The sequence below is a fragment of the Dipodomys merriami genome, unplaced genomic scaffold, assembly GCF_024711535.1.
Source record: "Dipodomys merriami isolate MVZ:Mamm:240054 unplaced genomic scaffold, mDipMer1.0.p SCAF_16, whole genome shotgun sequence".
In the NCBI taxonomy this organism is placed as follows: domain Eukaryota; kingdom Metazoa; phylum Chordata; class Mammalia; order Rodentia; family Heteromyidae; genus Dipodomys; species Dipodomys merriami.
This window is the reverse complement of record NW_027202937.1, coordinates 13,949,176-13,969,448: the sequence shown is the minus strand read 5'-3', so window position 1 is coordinate 13,969,448 and position 20,273 is coordinate 13,949,176. Positions and strand designations below refer to the sequence as shown.

The 20,273-nt window shown below is 43.4% G+C and overlaps 5 protein-coding genes across 5 annotated transcripts; 1 reads left to right on the top strand and 4 right to left on the bottom strand.

Moving 5' to 3' along the window:
• Positions 1-2,538: 2,538 nt before the first annotated feature.
• LOC138828346 (histone H4) lies at positions 2,539-3,430 on the bottom strand. Its single transcript, XM_070024386.1, has one exon. The coding sequence runs from the start codon at positions 2,885-2,887 to the stop codon at positions 2,576-2,578; it is 312 nt and encodes a 103-aa protein (XP_069880487.1). The 5' UTR covers positions 2,888-3,430; the 3' UTR covers positions 2,539-2,575.
• Positions 3,431-4,795: 1,365 nt separating this feature from the next.
• Positions 4,796-5,704, bottom strand: LOC138828336 (histone H2A type 1-D). The gene has a single exon (XM_070024374.1). The coding sequence runs from the start codon at positions 5,685-5,687 to the stop codon at positions 5,295-5,297; it is 393 nt and encodes a 130-aa protein (XP_069880475.1). The 5' UTR covers positions 5,688-5,704; the 3' UTR covers positions 4,796-5,294.
• A 214-nt stretch (positions 5,705-5,918) lies between these two features.
• On the top strand, positions 5,919-6,620 carry LOC138828342 (histone H2B type 1-N). The gene has a single exon (XM_070024383.1). It carries the CDS (start codon positions 5,988-5,990, stop codon positions 6,366-6,368), a length of 381 nt encoding a protein of 126 aa, XP_069880484.1. The 5' UTR covers positions 5,919-5,987; the 3' UTR covers positions 6,369-6,620.
• A 9,599-nt stretch (positions 6,621-16,219) lies between these two features.
• H1-5 (H1.5 linker histone, cluster member) lies at positions 16,220-16,959 on the bottom strand. The gene has a single exon (XM_070024369.1). The coding sequence runs from the start codon at positions 16,930-16,932 to the stop codon at positions 16,255-16,257; it is 678 nt and encodes a 225-aa protein (XP_069880470.1). The 5' UTR covers positions 16,933-16,959; the 3' UTR covers positions 16,220-16,254.
• Positions 16,960-18,956: 1,997 nt separating this feature from the next.
• Positions 18,957-19,367, bottom strand: LOC138828335 (histone H3.1-like). Its single transcript, XM_070024373.1, has one exon. It carries the CDS (start codon positions 19,365-19,367, stop codon positions 18,957-18,959), a length of 411 nt encoding a protein of 136 aa, XP_069880474.1.
• Positions 19,368-20,273: the final 906 nt, after the last annotated feature.

Genomic DNA, 20,273 nt, shown 5'->3' with positions numbered 1-20,273 from the left:
CAGAGCCCGGGGCGAGACATGCCATGCATTCTGTTGGTCCGGGTGTGACTCGTAACCTTTTTCGGTCAAGCTATGGACCAAGGACATTTTTTCTGTAAAGGTCAACCAATCATTATTTGCCCAGTTTAGCTTGCTTTAAATGTAAATGTTAACCAATCATGTCATTTCTTATGTAAAAGTTCCTTAAAGTTGTTTGTTCAATACTATAAAAACGGCCCTGATTCTATGCTCAGGGCCTCTTAGCGTCACCAGTTACCATGTGTGCGGAGGACCAAGCTCGAGCTTGCAATAAACCGGCTCTTTGTTGCTTACATTGATCGTGGTCTCTGGTGGTCTTCTGGGGGTCCCCGAATTTCGGTATAACACTTTCTATTGATTGAGCAGAACTAGGGGTTTGAACCCAGGGCCTCCATGGCAATTCTACCACCTCAATCTCCAGAGCTGATAGCATCACAGGTATGTACTACCACACCCAGTTCTGCAACTTTATCTCCTACTTTGGTTTGGGTTACCTCCAACATGACTCATTCTCACTTCTCATGATTTAATACTATCTTCTTATCAATTTCAATTTTCAATAAAACACAAAGGCACTGGAACTTGCAGCCCCCAAAGAGACAGTAAATAACACAGAGGGAATTATTACATGTGGGCTCATATGTGGCTGTTTTGTGAGGTTACACAGCCTATCATGGAATCTAGATTGTTTTTTACCCCTTTGTACAAAGACTGAGATCAAAACCCAAGACGCATGGTGTCCCATGCCTGTAGTTCAGTTAGTTGAGATATGGAGATCAGAAACATTGGATCCAATCTGAACCAATAATCAGCATAATGGCTGGTGGCTATAAAGGCTGCTATATGATAGGTAGCTCCAGAAAAAAAAAAAGTGATCCTTTCTGAAGAATAATAAAGGGCTGGAGGCATGACTCAAGCCGTTGAGTCTAACAAGCATTAGGCACTGAGTTCAAACCATAAAAACAATCCCCATGGAATGGGTTGGGGTGGTGTGATGAAGCACACCTGCAAAGTCAGCATTTAGATTAAGATAGGATTGGCAGTTGTAGATCTATATTGACTACACAGAGTTCTCTCTCTCAAGAAACAACAAAACAAAGCAAAAACCTTCGGCTTATTTCATTTAGAGCTAAAAACGTTTGTTGCACGAGATCTCACTTGCTAGTTAGCTCTACATTTCTCTCCAAACCTGTCTCTCTTCCCTATTCGGTAATATAGAGTGGATTATTTTCCTATTTCTTTGTCTACACTCACCCCCATGCAGATTGCACTAGCAGAAATTCAAATACCATCAGTATGGTATTGACTTGCAATTTTATATCTCAATCTTATGTTTCTCCAAAACTTCATTCAGCTGCATTCTTTACATAAATTTTAATAGACTAAGGCTAACATTCCAAAGTATAACTACTGATATTTGTCCTGTCATTTTTAAAACTATTAATTCAACACATAGTTGCATCATGTATGTCCTTTCCCACTTACATTCAACTCTTGTGAATTCTCAATATGTGTAATTAGTTTATTCTCACTTGTATGTAAATTACCGTCAGTGACCTTCCTTTCAAACCAGTATAACTGGTATTTTAAAATTTTTTATTCTAAAGGTGATGGACAGAGGGGTAACAATTACATAAGTAAGGTAATGAGTGCATTTCCTTTTGAGTGTCACCCCCTTTTGCTTCCCATCTTGATTCCTCTGGTCCTGTAGGAAGTTCATCTCGAGGTCCTGGTGAATCTCCAAATACATTTTCAAACAAGCTCTGAAGTGCATGAAGACTCAGATCACTTTTAAATGCTGGAGAAACATTTTTGCTAAATCAGTTTAAATAGTAACTATGCATCCTTGAGAAATAAGATTACACTTAGGATGAGATAAGCAGATGGAACAGAGTAGCAAAAATTTTTTTTTCTCCTTCCCTGCTGCACTAGAATTCACTGATAAGGAGGTTATGAAGACCAGAGTAGATTGGGAAAGGTGTAAAATATTCTGGATCAATAAAAGGTTACCTATGCTAGAGACAGGACTGAAACTAGCTGTTGCTCAATACAAACAGCCAAGAGGTAATAATAAATTCACTTTAGGAGACGAAAAAATTAGATGTAAAAGCAATGAATTGCCAATTCAGTTGTCTTGCTGTAGTGAGGAAAAGCAAACCATTTGTAAAGGTCAATAATCTGCCAGGTTAGATGAAATGCATTAGAGAAATCTTCTGAACTCAAATGCATGCAATGTCGCCATTCTAGTTACTGGAGCAAAATTCTAAAAACTAGCGACCATAAGACTACACTCAATTTGCAGGTAATAGTACTGGGGAGGCTGATGTTGCATGTTAACAGGGTAGAAGGGCACAGGATAACTTGGAAACTACCGAAAGTAACCTTGAGCAATTGGGAACTGCACCACATGTATTCAAAATAAATGGGAACTTAACACACTAGAGTAAAATATACCGGGAGTGGAGAAAATAGTGTGAGCCCTTCAGATGAAGATGTGGCGGCCCTGAAAAGGGCCTTTGTGGAAGAGCAGAACAACCAGACAAGAGCCTGCGGTGGTTTAGCCGCCGAAGCCGTAGAGAGTGCGGCCCTGGCGCTTGAGCGCGTAGACCACGTCCATGGCGGTGACGGTCTTGCGCTTGGCGTGCTCCGTGTAGGTGACGGCGTCGCGAATCACGTTCTCCAGGAACACCTTGAGCACCCCGCGGGTCTCCTCGTAGATGAGGCCGGAGATGCGCTTGACGCCGCCACGGCGAGCCAGGCGCCGGATGGCGGGCTTGGTGATGCCCTGGATGTTGTCGCGCAGCACCTTGCGGTGACGCTTGGCGCCGCCTTTGCCCAGGCCTTTGCCACCCTTGCCGCGGCCAGACATGACGCCTCTGAACGACTACAAGCTCGGAGAGAGAAAACCGCCGTGAACACTCTGGCGCCGACCAGAAGCCTTTATACGCCCTGCGGCGGACCGAAGTGAGAACCGGAGCGCGGGAGGCGGGAAGTCCAGTCACGCCCCCGAGGGGGAGGAGGGAGGAGAAAGCCAGTCCAACTGGAGGCGCGAAAGCAGGGGAGTTGGGCGGGGGAGACGGGAAGGAGAGAGCTTTTTTGTCTCCCTGCCCCGGTGTTTGCCGAGATGGAAGGCTTTACAGAGGCCTCTTTGGACAAAGCAGTAATACTGTGGACAGTACAAAAAGGACACAAGCAATCCAGTACCCGCCGGTATGCCACCACCCCGAGAACGCAGCTGCTAGTTGCTAAGGTGCCTTGGCAAACAGCACCCATTCTAAGAACGCGGCTACGGTGTTCGAAATAGCCTTGGCTGCCTTCTTGACGCTTACATTTTCATCGTGTCCCTTCTCTCAAGGATTTCCTAAGAAGCGGTTTCTGTCCTGTGTCCCCCTTATCATAAATCAGATTTTGAGATTCCTCCTCTTCCTGGCTGATGAAATATCACTTTGAACACGAGGACAGGCTCCTAAAATCTACCCTTCGTATAATCAATTAGAGTAAGATGTAGCAAATTGGCCTAAAGAAAAAAAATTAACAATTACTATGTCTGCTTTCAGTTTAAAGTTTTTCTGATAGGGTTTATATTTGTCCTCATAGGTTACAAGTGACTTAATATATTCCTATTATTTCTTCTAACCAATCTTAGTACACTTTAAACTGCGGTGTTAGATGGTAATTTCAGGATTGTTTTGTGAAGTCTCAAATTGCCTTTGTGATATTTTACATGCCTACATTCACTTTAGTATTGTGATTGGATAATTAGTCTTTTCCTCTTTTCCTTCCAGTCCTAGGGCATAGGGCTTGAATTTGCCTTGGGTGCGGTCCTGGAGCTTTTTTGTAAAGGCTAGTGTTGTCAATTTGAACCACAGCTCCACTTCGGGCTTTATTTTTTGTTTGACTTTCCTGAATGGTCTTGTTTTGAACTGCAATACTCAGACCTCAGCTTCCTGAGTAGCTAGGAGTGGCACCCGACTATCCAAAGAAATGTACATTTGACATCAGTTTGAAAGAAGAATCTGCCATGAAAACCTTACCTAAGTATTACAGATAAATTAATACTACATTATATCTCAGTATAAGTCTTCCCAACTGTCCCTTACCTCTTGGATGGATTTCTCTCATGTATAAATTGTCTTCAATCTATTGTTTATTTACTGGCACACTGTAACTACTGATTGAATAGCTGTATTTCCCTTTATACCTCCAGATCCCCATAATCTCACCCTTTTTTAAAAATTAATTTTTATTAGAACCTATAATAAAATGAACACAATTTGACCTTTTTAAATGGAGTTGCCATTGAGGTGGTCTAAGAGGCGTATTCAATGTAAGGTCAGATAATGGTGAAATATGCCCAGAATCCCAGTATTGTGGAGGCTGAAGCAGGATTGTGAATTCCATCTCATGTCAAGAAAAAAAACTGTCCCTAATCATGTTAGTATTTTATTAGTCTATAACACATGATACTTGTGACAAGGAAGTTTTTTTTTTAAATTAAGTTGTCCAGTTTGTAGAGAAATTAATAGTAACAACAAATTTAGTTTGTCTTAAGTAAATTTGAGACAAAGATGAATTGAGTGCAGCAGTATCAATAATGTAGGTTTTCCAATCAAGTAGGTAAAGTTTAAAAGATAATTTTACTTCCCATTTGTGAAAGCTGTGGTTTCTTCCAAAAAACACCTTGCAAGTGATTCATTACAATGCATATAAAGAAAACACAAAGAAATACATAATGGATTTGGGCAAATACATAATGGATTTGGAGTGTTTGTATTCACTTTCACTGATGCCTTCCAGAGGTAATTGATTTTAATTGGTACAGTTTGAGAAAAAAATATGAATTAACAAGTGGCCACTTCTCGGGTAACATGCTTTCTTAGTCTCCGAAGTTTTCCCTGCTCAAGCCAAGTGTGCTGGTTTAATACCATATTCCCTTTGATCTGGATTCTGATGTGGAGTTGAACCAGTTACAAAGCTTATTCCTGCATGTAACCGTTCCACTGTGATGTTTTGTTCGAAATAAAGGTTCTCTACGAGCTGCATTTGAAGCACTCTCCCAGAGGAATCTTGAGACTATGCTGTTAGATCTAACTTTGAGTCTGTGCAGCTTTACTTGACAGCTTTTTTGTTTTAGCTCGCCAAATATTTTGAGTAATGCAACTAAGAATTGGAGTGTACAGCTCTCTCTCTGTGACAAGATAGGTGGCTCTGAAAAGAGCCTTTGGTTTGAATAGAAAAATGAAAAAGGCTGGTTCTAGCGAGGAAACACAGGCCTTTTACTTGCCCTTAGCCTTGTGGTGGCTCTCGGTCTTCTTGGGCAGCAGCACCGCCTGGATGTTGGGCAGGACGCCGCCCTGGGCAATGGTGACTTTGCCCAGCAGCTTGTTGAGCTCCTCGTCGTTGCGGATGGCCAGCTGCAGGTGGCGCGGGATGATGCGGGTCTTCTTGTTGTCGCGGGCTGCGTTGCCCGCCAGCTCGAGTATCTCGGCCGTCAGGTACTCCAGCACGGCCGCCAGGTACACCGGGGCGCCGGCGCCGACGCGCTCCGAGTAGTTGCCTTTGCGGAGCAGCCGGTGAACACGGCCGACGGGGAACTGGAGCCCAGCTCGGGAAGAGCGGGTCTTGGCCTTGGCGCGAGCCTTGCCACCCTGCTTGCCGCGTCCAGACATTGTGAAAACACACCAAAGGTTGCTATCTATCGCTGCTCGGAATGGAAGAGAACTGTTCCTCTTATAGTTATTACAGGGCGCGAAAATGAGCCAATGCTATTGGCTACAAGGAACGGTTTCACTTCAGCCAATAGCATGGTAGTGTTGAAATACTCTAATTCTGACTGGTTCAAGTAGATGATTTTGTCAGGGCTCGCCTCAGAGCCGACTAACAAGCTTATTTAAGGAGCTGTAAACAAAGGGAGTGATCTAAGCTTTTGTTCAGTTTTTTCCTAAGCTGATCCTTATTTTTCCTCAACTATGCCTGAGCCTTCAAAATCCGCTCCCGCGCCCAAGAAGGGGTCGAAGAAGGCGGTGACCAAGGCGCAGAAGAAGGACGGCAAGAAGCGCAAGCGCAGCCGCAAGGAGAGCTACTCGGTGTACGTGTACAAGGTGCTGAAGCAGGTGCACCCGGACACCGGCATCTCGTCCAAGGCCATGGGCATCATGAACTCGTTCGTGAACGACATCTTCGAGCGCATCGCGGGCGAGGCGTCTCGCCTGGCGCACTACAACAAGCGCTCGACCATCACGTCTCGGGAGATCCAGACGGCCGTGCGCCTGCTGCTGCCCGGGGAGCTGGCCAAGCACGCCGTGTCCGAGGGCACCAAGGCCGTCACCAAGTACACCAGCTCCAAGTGAGTGCGTACTCAGAAAACGACCGATCAGTCTCAGTCCACACCCCAAAGGCTCTTTTCAGAGCCATTCCATTTTCCTGAAAGAACTGTCACTCAGCTTGTGGCTTCTTAAATTTAATACAACAACTTTCTTTTGGGCTTTAGAATCCTCACTGCACTTTAACGCATTTTACATTTTCCGTTGCTGTGCTCGATGTCGATTTATATCAAACCCCGTAAGAGTTTTCCTTTATTAAAGAACTTGATCATCTCTGTTCACCGGCTAAAGTGTTGCTCGCTCAAGGGGGTGCTTGTCGCACAAACGTACTGGTTAACTTCCCTTTTGACTGCTGTGCTGAATTTGCTAATAAAAACCAAAAGAGAAAGTCAAGACTGACCAATCCTGATGCTGCGCGGGAAATTTGAAACCCTCCCTTTCTCTGTTACTAAAGGAACAGTGTAATATATGGTATAGGGTTGTGCAGGGCCTTTTTCCCTCCCTGCTCCTTTATTACCCATTTTTTACTGAAATTACTAGTGTGCAGCTTTTATTCATGTTTTCCACCTTTCCTGGTGTATTCCACCGCATGTTTTCTTTTGTTACTTTCACTAACAACTTACCTATTATTTTGAGAGGAATTTTAAGGTAAAAAACCTGACTGGGCTGTCATCCCTTTCCCCACTTAAAATACAAAAAGTTATTTCTTGAGTGACTTGAGCCCCCTCAGGTCTCAGTCTCTGAAACCATCTGTCTGAGTTTTGACTTCCTTCATTTCTCCTGCTCTTGCAGGCCTCATGTCTACTGAGCATTTTACCAAATTATTATGGCACATCTGCCCTGATTGTATGTGTATGCATTATATTTTATATACGTGTACATATCCCTCTTGATTCTGTCCAAATGTACATAATTTAAATTTTTGTTTTTTTGTATCTTATACATCTCACTAAGAACAGACTTGAAAACAGGATCAGTCAATCCTAGGAATGGATATTTTCCAGGTGAAGGAATGGAATGAAGGAATCACCAGATAGAGTTCATGAGAGAAAATGAGAAGAGGATTGAGAAGGGTTTGGTTGTGAAAATACACTCTCAGGGCTAGGATAAAGATATAGGCTACTGGCTCTCAGTACAGTTGGGAATTATTAGCTAGGAAGATGATTAGAAGAATATGGGGTGATAGACTAAAATCTGTACAGCATGTGGAGAAACATGAAGAGGGCATTTTTGGCTGTTCCATGAAATGCTCGTAACTTATTTACAAAGTTAAAGTTCTTGAAACAGACAGGAGTGTAAGAATTTAAATGTATTTTGACCGTGAATGTAAGTAATTTATGCCATTGATAATTAATCATCCTTGGAAAATGGATTTGAATTAATCCAAACTAAGATGCTCTTCTATTGTTTTATACTGAAATTTATGTCTGATAACTGTAAGAATTCATATAATTTTCTTTTTTCAGTCAACATCGCCCATCACCACCAAAAGCAATCAATAGAGCACAAAAGAATGCGCTCCAACTCAGAAATGTAAGATTGAATGTGATCCTAGAAGAAATAATTTTTTTCCAAGCTATGTTATGTTACCATAATCCATGGCCTTCCCATCCACCTTAGAAAAATAGCAGAATCTTTCTGGGATCCAAATCGTGTGTGTGTGTGTGTGTGTGTGTGTGTGTGTGTGTGTGTGTGTGTGTGTGTGTGTGTGTGTGTGTGTGTGTGTGTGTGTGTGTGTGTGTGTGTGTGTGTGTGTGTGTGTGTGTGTGTGTGTGTGTGTGTGTGTGTGTGTGTGTGTTTTCTTTGTTTCTTTGTTTCTTTTTTTTTAATGTCATATAGTCACTTTTAAGTTGTCCAGGTAAGTTAAACTCAATGACTTGAACTTGCTTGGCTTGCCCTATAGTAATTGAGCTATGATTCTAGCCCTGTTTTTTTGCTGGTTAATTAGAGATGGAGTCTTGGAGACTTTTCTGCCTAGGTTGGCTTCAGATTGAGTTATAAGATATGGCTTCCTCATCTCCTAGGCCTGTCTCTATCATTGGGACAACCAAAAACCTATTTGTCTCTATCATTGGAACAACCAAAACCCTATTTACCAAATATTCACAATGTCCCTAAGGACTGGTCATATTTTCTGAGAACACTGATATTACTTACATTAACACAGAAGATAGTTAGTAGGAGTGGCGGAAAGAAACCCAAGAATACTATAATGTCCCCCAGAATAGTCTGGAGTGCTAGTATGTCTTCAGAAGGAAAGAACTTGAGGCACCTGCTCTAGGCTTGACTAATTTCCATATCCCTAGCTTAGTTGTTCTAAGATCCTTTTCTCCTCAACAACTTACGTGAATGTGTGACTACTCAGAGGACCCTGACGCTGAGAAGTGGTGAGCTATTTGTGTGGAAAGGGTCACTAATTTGCTTAGGCAAGTTTATTGCTTACCACAGATTTGGATGTGCAGGCATGCTGCTCTACTGGCTTTGAAATAAGGCAGTAGCATTAAGACAGACATTCAACATAGAACAGAGAAAACATTGAAATACAAGTGCCTGACCACTCCTATGGGGTCCATTGTGATACTGGAGCTCCTACATACATATATCTAAGAACATAAGGGAATTCAACTTTCCTAAAACTACAAGGCAAAGCCAGCCCAAGGGGGGAATGAGAGCCCCATAGTTGCTACTGTAGAGGCTTTTGTAAACAGTTTAATCATGTGCTGCTCCTACCTCAGGAACTTTCAGAGTCCTTCCTTTGGCCTGTCTGGTATCGCACACTGTGGCCCAAGTGATAGGCTTTACCTCATCTTCTAGGACTGTCCTGTTTGCTTCCTCCACTCAAACTACTTGGCCCTTTTAATAGGCCTTCCTCCGATGAACACCTTTTCTTTCTGACTTGAATGGATTTCTGATTTTTTCCCCTCACTTCTTGCAGGTTGTGCCTAAAGGTGAATCTCTCATACAAATTCTTATTATGATAGAGGATCCTGATTGGTGTCATATAAAAAATTACCCCAATGTCCTGGTAGTGTTTACTGTGAAAAGTTTCCTAAAGGACACAGAGAAGATGCACAGATCTGAAATGTTCAGATCATATCTTATTATATCAGGTAAAAGCAGAAACCAAGAGTGAAAACATGAGTAGCAGCTTGATGTGTAGATGGGTTAAAAGGTCGACACTATCTGAGTGAAGGATGAGTAGTTTTAAGATGTCTGATCCAGAGACACTCATTGTGGTAAAACATTTGTAATTTTGTTCTTAACATTTTGTTCAAAAAAAAAAAACCAGCTGTTCCATGCATATAACTGATCACACAAGACCCATAACTTCCCTGTAGTTAGGGAAAAACATCTGAATAATAACACAGTTCAAAGCCATATGGTGTCACCTATATTCCTTCAAGTTCTGAAAGTCCCTTCCCCATGTAGTATCCATATCTAACTACTGTACTACTTTCTCCCTTACTTCCTCCTTTCCCACTTGCCATTCTCCAAATACCTTGGGTCTTCTGTTTATTCACTCTTACTTCCTACAATAACCTTCCCAAGTACTATCACGTTATCTCTTCTTTGTTTAAAAATTTCACCTTTGTGATGAATGTTCTGTGGTTATTTTGTTTATAATGGAAAATATAAAGGTGGTAACTCTTGCCTCTAATCCTGGCTACTTAGGAGACTGAGATCTGAGGATCACAGTTACAAGCCATCCCTGACAGGCAAGTCTGTGAGACTATTATATCCAATTAACTACCAAAAAGCTGGAAATGAAGCTGTGACTCAAGTGGTAGGATGCTAATTCTGACCAAAGGAGCACAGGGACAGTGTTCTTGGCACATGGATGCTCAACTAATACCAGAATAAAAAAAAGAAAGCCGGGCGCTGGTGATTCACGCATGTAATCCTAGCTACTCAGGAGGCTGAGATCTGAGGATTGTGGTTCAAAGCCAGGCCGGGGAGGAGAGACCCTGAGATTCCTATCTCCAATAAACCACCAGAAAACCGGAAGTGGCACTGTAGCTCAAGTGGTAGAGCGCTCGCCTTCAGCTGGAGAGCTCAGGGACAGCGCCCAGGCCCAGAGTTCAAGCCCCATTACTGACCAAAAGAAAAAAGAAAAAAAAAAGCTGGAATAAAGAATAGTCAACACCATGTGGGCTGAAATTTGAAGCTCTTTCATGGGTAAGAAAGGGAATAGGTCTATCTCAAGTCTTTCAAATACCAAATAAAAATAAAAGATTCATCTTTACTATCAGTAGGTCTTATAACTCAGATAGCAATCAGTTCTGGTGTGATATTGCATGGTAGGGTAAAGTTAACAATGATTATGTCTATTTCAAAAAGCAGAAAAGGATTTTAAATGGTTTCACCATAAGTGATAAATATTTGAGGAAGCGTATATGTTTAACTTCATTTAAACATTACTCAACGTATACATGCTGTAAGGTATTGTAAGGTCCATTCCTGGACGACGAACAGACCTCGCCCAGTACCTGCGTTACCTAGGCAACTGGGATACCTGGAAGAGGTCACGTCCGCATCTGCTGAGGTCACATCCTAACCTGATGTGGCCACACCTTTCTCCCACCTGATCCCACTTCCCTTTACCTGGACACACCCTTCCCCGCCCCCTACCCTATATAAGGCCTAAACCGCCGCCAGACCGCCCTCTTTTTTTCCTTTGCCAGCCGCGTGGAGTGCCAACCTTGCCTGGTCCCAGCAGGTCTACTGAATAAACCCCTTACCTGAATACCACGTGCGTGGTGCAGTTTCAGTTCTTACTCGGTCACCTCTTTTTAAAAACCTAACAGGTATGAAAACCGAGAAGCCACATTTTGAGATGTCAATCTTGAAGTCTTTATTAAAAGGAAAGCAGGGGCTGGGAAGGTGGCTCAGTAGTAGAGGGCTTGCCTTGAATGCACGAGGCCCTCGGTTTGATTCCTCAGCACCACATCAGCACAAAAAGCCGGAAGTGGGGCTGAGGCTCAGGTGATAGTGTGCTGGTCTACAGCTGAAGAGCTGGGGGACAGCACCCAGGCCCAGAGTTCAGGCCCCACAACTGACAAAAAAAAAAAAAGGAAAGCAAGTGCATGGTAGACTCCTGTCTCAAAGACCAGCAGCCAGCAAGTACACTTAACACTGTTAGGACACTGTGCCACGAAGGCCAGTGAAGAAAGAAGAAAAAACAATACCAACAAAACCCATTTAGCTTGGAATTGGGATGCTATGATGACTGGAGAAGAGCCAGGAGCCAGGAGGCTGGACAGAAATGGAGACAGGTAGCATGGAATGACGGGGCCCGAGTTGTTCTGGGCCTAAATAGGGTCAGGTCAGGAGGCAGGGCCACAGGAAATTCACTGTCCTAGGCAATGGACTGACAGGTTTAGTAACCTATCAGTTAATCGCTAGCTCTTGCCTCCAGGGATTCAGCGCGCCCATCACCTGGGACTTTCCCCTATCCTGGAGAAATTGCTATTATCTCTATAAACAAAGACTTGCCTCCAGGGATTCAGCACGCCCATCACCTGGGACTTTCCCCTATCCTGGAGAAATTGCTATTATCTCTATAAACAAAGAGTTACAGAAAAAAAAAATCAAATCTTGACCCCTTGAAGTAGTCACATGCTTTAATAGTCTCCTAATTTAAAAGCTGGGGCTATTGAAGGTCTTATCAGCAAACTAGAGAAGAAGGAGAAGGTAATGTTGGTTACACATGTGTTATAAAATGAAACTATTAAATACTTAAAGAAAACATTAAAAACAAAATTATACCTTTGAGGTTCTTGGGTGTGCAGAAGCTGGAAGTATAAAGATATAGGAAAGCAAAAGAGGAGCCTGTGGGTGGGCTGGACATGCGTGTGAAGTATTTTAAAGTAGTAAGAAAAAACCTGGAGATGCTTCAAGAAGCAAAATAAATAAATAAATAATTTTAAGAAGCTGTGATATACATGGTAGGGGACAGATGTGTGTGTGTGTGTGTGTGTGTGTGTGTGTGTGTGTGTGTGTGTGTGTATGTGTGTTTAAAGGAAAGAAAGGATTTGGATGGTCGGTGACAAGGACACTGTCTAATTGAGATGGTACACTTGAAGATATAACAGTGAGGACCTGGGAATGTGGCTTAGTGGTAGTGATTGCCTAGCACACAGGTGTAAAAGCACTATGCCCATCTTTGGTGTAACCTTTAGTCCTCAGCTACACCGGGTAATGAACCCCTCCTTGCCCTGTCCCCTCCCTCTCTCTGCCCAGACCCAGTGGTGCTCCCATCTACCTCACTCCTTACCCCTCAGACCCTGCTGCTACCTTCATAGTGGAGGCTGCCTTGTGCTCTCTTTCCATGGCTCTTCTAATAAACCTGGTAATCTTTCTCCTGTGCCTGCCTCTGCGTGGTCCCCAGGGATGGATGTGATGGATTTTTTCAGCATGAAACTCTGGGTTCGATTCCGCAGTATCACATAAGTGGAAAAAGCCAGAAGGGACACTGGCTCAAGTTGGAGAGTGCTAACTTTGAGCAAAAGAAGCCCAGGGATAGTGCTCAGGCCCTGAGTTCAAGCTCCAGGAAAGGCAAAGAAAAAAAAGAAAGAAAAGAAAGAAGTGATACCTTTGTGAGCCTAATGGTCAATTTCTCTACTGAGTCAGTATCAGTATTTTTATATACCTTCAGTACTTTTAATACCTTTCCTTCATATGTTGGTCAGTCTAGTAAAGAAATGGATGAATGAAATGTTTCTAGTCACTTGGAGGCAGGAAAGTCACTTGCTTTGTCTGAAGAAAACTCTTTGTCTTTGGTTTCTTGAGCTCAAAATGCTGTATGTCATTCCTTTGATTGCCACAGGTCACTGGGTTCAAAAAAATGAAAATAAATAAATGCTTTCTACCCTCCTTTATGTATAGTCATTTACTTACTCTTTTTTTTTTTTATGGGAGGTGTTGAGCTTTGGCTCAGTCTGGAACCACTTGAGTTAGAATTTCACTGTTATAACAGAAAAGACAAGTACAATGAAATGACATGTGGAGCTTATTCACAAAAGACCACTGATCAGTATTCTAAGTGAAGAAAGATTTTGATCATGTAAAAATAATTACAAATGTAATTAATCCTGTAAGGGGTAAACGAATTACAAGGTGAGCAGAGGAATTGGAGGAATTTCACAAAAAAGGTAGGGAAGGGGCCTGGGTCCTTGAGCTAACTGGATTAAAGTCAAGAACAGAAAATGCCCATTGCCAGCCATCCCTACATGAGGATCCAAACGTCCTCAACTGGAACAAGGTGATGTAATTAAGATTTGAAACCTTTCATCCCTCTTCATCTTTATTAATTTGGAAGTGGCACTGTGGCTCAAGTGGTAGAGTGCTCTCCTTGAGCTGAGGGACAGGGCCAGAGTTCAAGCCCCATTACCACCCCCCCCAAAAAAACCCCACAAAAAAACAAACCAACAAACCCATTAATTCATTTTATACAAATTGGCCCTAGAGTGGGAGGTAACACTTAAGATGCAAAACAAGAAAACATAAACTGAAGGTTCTCTTGAAATCAATGTACTTATTAGAGTTTCCTAGTGAGAAGTCTGGAAATGGTGGTTGGTAGAACCTGTAAAATGTCCAGATAAGGATTTATTCATGTCAGATTTTTATGCTAAAAAGCATTTATAGTTTTCTATTTTATAACTTACCAACCACTGACTTTAAAATTCAGATGTATGCTAAATAACATGATCAAAATAAAGCCCACATCTTCAGTGTCACTGTTGGCTCAAGCCTGTAATCCTACCTTGTCAGGAGGCTGAGATGTAAGAATTTCAATTTGAGGCCAGGCTGGGCAGATAATCCTATAAGATTATTATTTTTTTAGTCTTTTTAAAGATTTTTTTTTAATTGTGAAAAATGCCGTAGAGGGCTTACAATTACATGGGCAATGTAATGAGTACATTTCTTATCAAGCATTGTTGCCTCCTCCTTTGTTTCCCCTTCCCATCCCTTCCCATCTTCCCACCCCCCTCCATGAGATTCTTTTTTTTTTTTTTTTTTTTGGTGGTCCTGGGCTTGAACTCTGGGCCTGAGCACTGTCCCTCAGCTCTTTAGCTCAAGGCGAGCGCTCTACCCCTTGATCTACAGCATCACTTCCGGTTTTCTGGTGGTTTATTAGAGATAAGAGTTTCATGGACTTTCCTGCCCGGGCTGGCTTTGAACCGCGTTCCTCAGATTTCAGCCTCCTGAGTAGCTAGGATTACAGACCTGATCCACCAACGGCCTCCCGCCGCCCCTCCCCCCTCCCGCCCATGAGATTCTGGAGATAAGAATTAACTAACAAAAACCAGAAGTGGATCTGTGAATCTAGTAGAATGCCAGCATTAAACAAACAAAGCTCTGGGGCAGTGCTCAGGCATCAGTTCAATCTCCAGGAGGACTGGCACCCAAAACAAAAAGCAACAACAAAAACCCCAAACCAAAAAACTAGATAGCAAGCTGGGCCTCGGTAGCTTGGTGGCTCATGCTTGTACTAGCTAGTCAGAAGGCTGAGATCTGAGAATCGCCGTTCGAAGCCAGTGAAACTCTTATCTCCAATTAATCAGAAAACCGACAGTGGTGCCAGCTTACGTGGAGCACTAGCCTTGAGCTGAAGAGCTCAGGGACAGCGACCAGGTCCCTAGTTCAAGCCCCACCAAGAATCCAATAAAACCCCTAACCCCTCCACTCTCAACACACACACACACAAACCTCTAAATAGTAGATAATCTTATTTTAAACCCCAGAAGACCACAATATACCTTGTACACAAAATAAGTTGCTTTTCCCCCCCCTCAGTGTCTGAGCTTCTTGAGCTACAGGTCCCATCTCTAGCCTTCTTAGTAGTTTTTAATAGCGATACAAGGGAGTTAAGTCTTAGGGACTTTGCTAAGCTGGTTGGCTTTGAACCTCAGTCCTCAGCCTCCTGAGTAACTAGGATTACAGGCATCCAGCTTAAGCACCTTCAGGTTTTAGTTACCTTTGCCCTGTTAAGGGAGATTAACAATGTGTTTTCTTTGGACAGTGAGAAGCCTCGCCAGCTACTATTCCCTTACTTTGGACTTGCCAGTTTCGGGTGAACTAAGCTTTACTCAACACCTTATACACATTCACTGAGTAACTCCCTTGTGGTTGTGATCTTGGTTCATTCTATGCCTTGGAATTGAGTTGGCAGCTTTAGACACAGTGATTCAAAAGATCTGGGAACAGTAGCAAGGACCAGACGGTATACAAACTCGTAGAATAAAATCATTTCGGGGTGGGGTAGTTATTCTACACTTAACTCTGTCCAACTAAGTTGTCTATTCCAAAACTACAACGTTATTGGTTTAAGTGTAAGTGTGATGACAGCCAATGGCATAGCTCCATTTTCGCGCCATTTTTAACCCGTAGTCTAATCTTGCATATTGTTAAGCCGACAGGACTATTTCGTCACGCCCAGGCGAGGCAAGGCAAAGACCCAGTGTGCCCTAGGGTTGGGTCCAATGCCTGCTCTGCAAAGACAACTACAAGACTTTTTCAGAGCCGGCTCCGCCTAGAAAACGAAGTCCCTGAGGCCATAAGCAATAAAGGCCTTGTGCAGCTGCCAATCTTAGGTGAGAGGCTTTTTGGACTGAATCACTACTTCCGCAGACAGGTACTGCGTTGTCACCCACTGCAGTTTTACCCGACCCTGAGTTAAGGCTTAGATTCCCCTTGCTAGTCTGCACCAAGGAGCCAATCCGGATGCAGCGCGGGGATTCTGAATTCTGAAAGCTGCAAGATGTGTAAAGGGACTCTTAAACAAGCAGTAAACTTCCGCTAGGACCCACAAAATTGTAATCAGTGCACAGCTATTTTCGGAGATTATCTGGGTGGCTCTGAAAAGAGCCTTTGGGGCTTTGTAGCTGGGTCTTACATGCCACAGGCCGACTTCTTACTTCTTCTTGGGAGCCGCCTTCTTGGCCTTAGCAGCCTTGGGCTTTGCCGTCTTCGGCTTCGCAGCTTTGGGCTTGGCAGCCTTGGGCTTCACTGGCTTAGGCTTGGCGGGGCTCTTAGCTGCCTTCTTCGGCTTGGCAGCAGCTTTAGCCTTCTTCGGACTCTTAGCTACTTTTTTTACACCAGCCGCCGCAGGCTTCTTCGCTTTTTTAGGAGTTTTCTTAACTGTCTTCTTGGCTCCAGCAGCCTTCTTGGGCTTCTTCGGCGTGGCACCCGCAGCCTTTTTAGGCTTAGCCGCGCCTGCCTTCTTGGCCTTGGGCTTGGCCTCCCCGGAGGTAGCCTTCTTGTTGAGTTTGAAGGAGCCGGAGGCGCCGGTGCCCTTAGTCTGCACCAGGGTGCCTTTGCTCACCAGGCTCTTCAGACCCAGCTTGATGCGGCTGTTGTTCTTCTCCACGTCGTAGCCACCAGCGGCTAAGGCTTTCTTGAGAGCGGCCAGAGAGAGGCCATTGCGCTCCTTGGAAGCAGCCACAGCCTTTGTGATCAGCTCGGAGACCGGTGGTCCGGTCGCCTTGCGCTTGGCTGCTCCAGCGCCAGCTTTCTTCGCCGCCTTCTTCTTGGCCGGGGACTTCTCCACCGGCGCCGGGGCAGCAGTCTCAGCGGGCGCGGTTTCCGACATGGCAACGTGAGAACTTGCTAGGAGAGAAGTCACTCAAGAACTAGAGAGCAAGTTTTGAAATGCTGGTCTGCTCCGGCCCACGGCTTATATAAGGCGGCGCTGGCTTGTGATTGGTGGAGCGTCCAATCCACCGCCCTTGAATCGAGGTTGCTTTTGGTTGGACTCCAAACTGTGTTTGTTAGTCTCCAAAATTTGATTAAATGCTGCAAGTAACCGCACAGAATTTTGTGCTTTGAAACTGCAAAGAAGGAGAACAGCTTCCAGGTCCACATACTTGTTTGTGTTTCCACGAATCACACACAATTGATGAAAAATTTGTTTTAAAATCCCTTTGGCTTTTCCTAAGAACCCACCATGTTTAGGACCTAGTGCTAATTAGCTGCTTATTGCGGTAAATTGATGTTAAATATCCTGTGAGCACTATTTAAAAGCATTTGTCCATTAGTTCAGCCCTTGATTTATTCAACTATATAGAAAGCATATTTCTCGGTTTGGGCATAAATATTGTTTATAACAGTAGTAACTAACACAGGCACAAGGTTGCCTCTAGTGTGAAATTAAAAACACAGACTTTACAAACCAGTTCTTCCTCTTAGCTGTTTCCATGTCCTGCTGCTCTCTTTATTAGAGAATGACATTCTCTAGTTTGGAAAGTTGTTAAGAGTGATTTATTCCACATGGCAGGAGGATTAGAAATGACATTGACTTCCATAAAGCAATCCTCTGAAATGAAGTACAAACAAGTTTGATATGTTTTGTGATTGAAATAATTTCATTAGTGTCTGGGCAGCTCCATTAAAAGAGGGCAGAAAAACACTTATTGTAGACGATTTGCTTTAGAAAACAATTCTGAAATCTGCAGGAAGTAGTCAAGAACTTCCTGCAGACCCAGACAAAATTTTTGAGGTTTTTCTAAGGCTTTCCCGGTGCTCATAGGGACATCTCCATTAAGATTTAATAAGTGTCATGGCCGGAAATATTCTTCTATAAGCAGCTATGATATACCAATATAAGTGGTTCGATGTTTACATGCAAATATATTAGCATAGCTGAATATTAGCTGTGTAAATGTCTTAATAATGGCATTGAAAGTAATAAAAGCTCAATGCATTTGAGACAAAACTACATCAGGGAGGGATGTAAGGTTTGCTATTTTGGCCAAAAGAGAAAATGTTTCTAATTTTTGTACAGCATGATAAGAGACTGGCAGATTAGTTCAAATCTATAATAAAATCACGTCACAAAAATGTTCTCTACCAGCTTTTTTCTTGACAATGAAATGCACCTAATTTTTCCGGTGAAAATCTGTCGGGAAGTTTAAAGCAGCCAACATGTTTCATTTTCTTTCTAGGAATCCCTAGAGAAGTTAGTAAAATTGACAGTAGCTTATGTTTATTATCGGAGCTGAGGATTGTTTTAAATATTTTTTAAAAAGGAATTAAAACGTGAAAAATGCACTTTGCAAAACTTAGTATTGCTACTGGGATATTTACCATGATTTTAACACATTCATCCAAGCTTCTCAAGACCAAACTAATTGTAAGCTATGGCATCTCAACATATACTAACCCAAACCCCAGAGCTACCAAAAATAAGGGCATGAAGGCCTGGGTTTGATTTCTCAGCACCCCATAAGCCAAAAGTCAGAAGTGGTGCTGTGAATCAAGCGGTAGTGGGCTTAGCATTGAGATGAGGGACAGCGCACAGGACGAGTTCAAGTCCCACACCGACAGAAAAAAATAAAAATCAGGGATTGAATCCTTAACTGTGGTTAGTTTTACAAGCTGTGCAGTGTTCAATATCCCAGATGTAGTGACGGTGAACTGAGATTATGAGATGGCACGAAAGTTTCGTCTTGGCAACGTGCCATTCCGAACCCATCTAAAGTTCGGAGATCAGACCTAGTGAAAAAGCTACTGAACGGAGAGCAATTTACCAGGTGTGTAGTGTAAACAGCTACGTTTTAGTGACAAATGAGGGGCTCTGAAAAGAGCCTTTTAAGTTACCAGAGGAATTAATAACCTCTAAGCTCTCTCTCCACGGATGCGACGCGCAAGCTGGATGTCTTTAGGCATGATGGTCACCCGCTTGGCATGGATGGCGCACAGATTAGTGTCCTCAAAGAGGCCCACCAGGTAGGACTCGCAAGCCTCCTGCAGCGCCATCACTGCCGAACTCTGGAAGCGCAGGTCGGTCTTGAAGTCCTGCGCGATCTCGCGCACCAGCCGCTGGAACGGCAGTTTGCGGATCAGCAGCTCAGTCGACTTCTGGTAGCGCCGGATCTCGCGCAGCGCCACTGTTCCGGGTCGGTAGCGGTGGGGCTTCTTCACACCGCCGGTGGCAGGCGCGCTCTTACGAGCGGCTTTAGTTGCGAGCTGCTTGCGGGGCGCCTTGCCACCAGTAGACTTGCGAGCGGTCTGCTTGGTACGAGCCATGGAGATTAACAAAGTTGCAGGACTCCAGAGAAGTGAGTGAAGAACCTTTGAAAAAATCTCCCTATTTATAGTCTGCCTCGTGTTCGGATTGGCCAGAATGCTAATTACGTCAGTACCAAATGAACCAATCGCGTCCTTCCACAGAATTGGTTTTGCTGTTACACTCTGGAGTGGTTAAGAAGCATTTCTCTCATGGTTGATCTTTAAGAAGTTCTAAGTTCTTTCTGAGCAAGAGTTTTAGACGCTCCCTGCGCCCATTCCAAGAAAATGTAGACTTAAGACTCGTTATATCACTGTTGGGATAGGTGTTAATAAAAATACTTAACGAGAAACTGCAATTGCTAGAAAATAATTCCAGTGTAAACAATAGACAATGTCAGACTGTTCAAATTTGATCACCTTAAACAACCAGTTCAACTTATGTTTGGCGAACACTTTCTGTAAGGGCTTCTGAGTTATTTTAGGAGTTGTGTGCCTTACTCGTATTTATTCACTCCTTAACCTTTTTGGCGCGAAACTAACTGATAGGTGAGCCTGATTGCTGAATTTACAAGTCGGGAGACTTGGCTCCCTTTTGAGTATTAAGCTACAGTAATGCTGAAAGGAACATAGAAGTATGACATGAGTTGGCGAACACGTGCACTAACCTGAAATTAAAATAAATAAATAAATAAAAGGTCTACAGCCTTTAGCAGATTTCCTGTGTGGTCTTTTGCGCCTTTGAGCCATAACGCTAAAAGGTAGTTTAGGACAACACTAGCCCGCAGAACCATAAAGGGTTCTTGGACTTGAGCATGTAGAACACATTTGTGGCTGAAACAGTCTGGCACTGGCTTGCTTAGTTGAAGTAACATGAACCACGTACTCCGGGAGCTTCCCACAGGTGTTCCCGATGAGGTAAGAGTT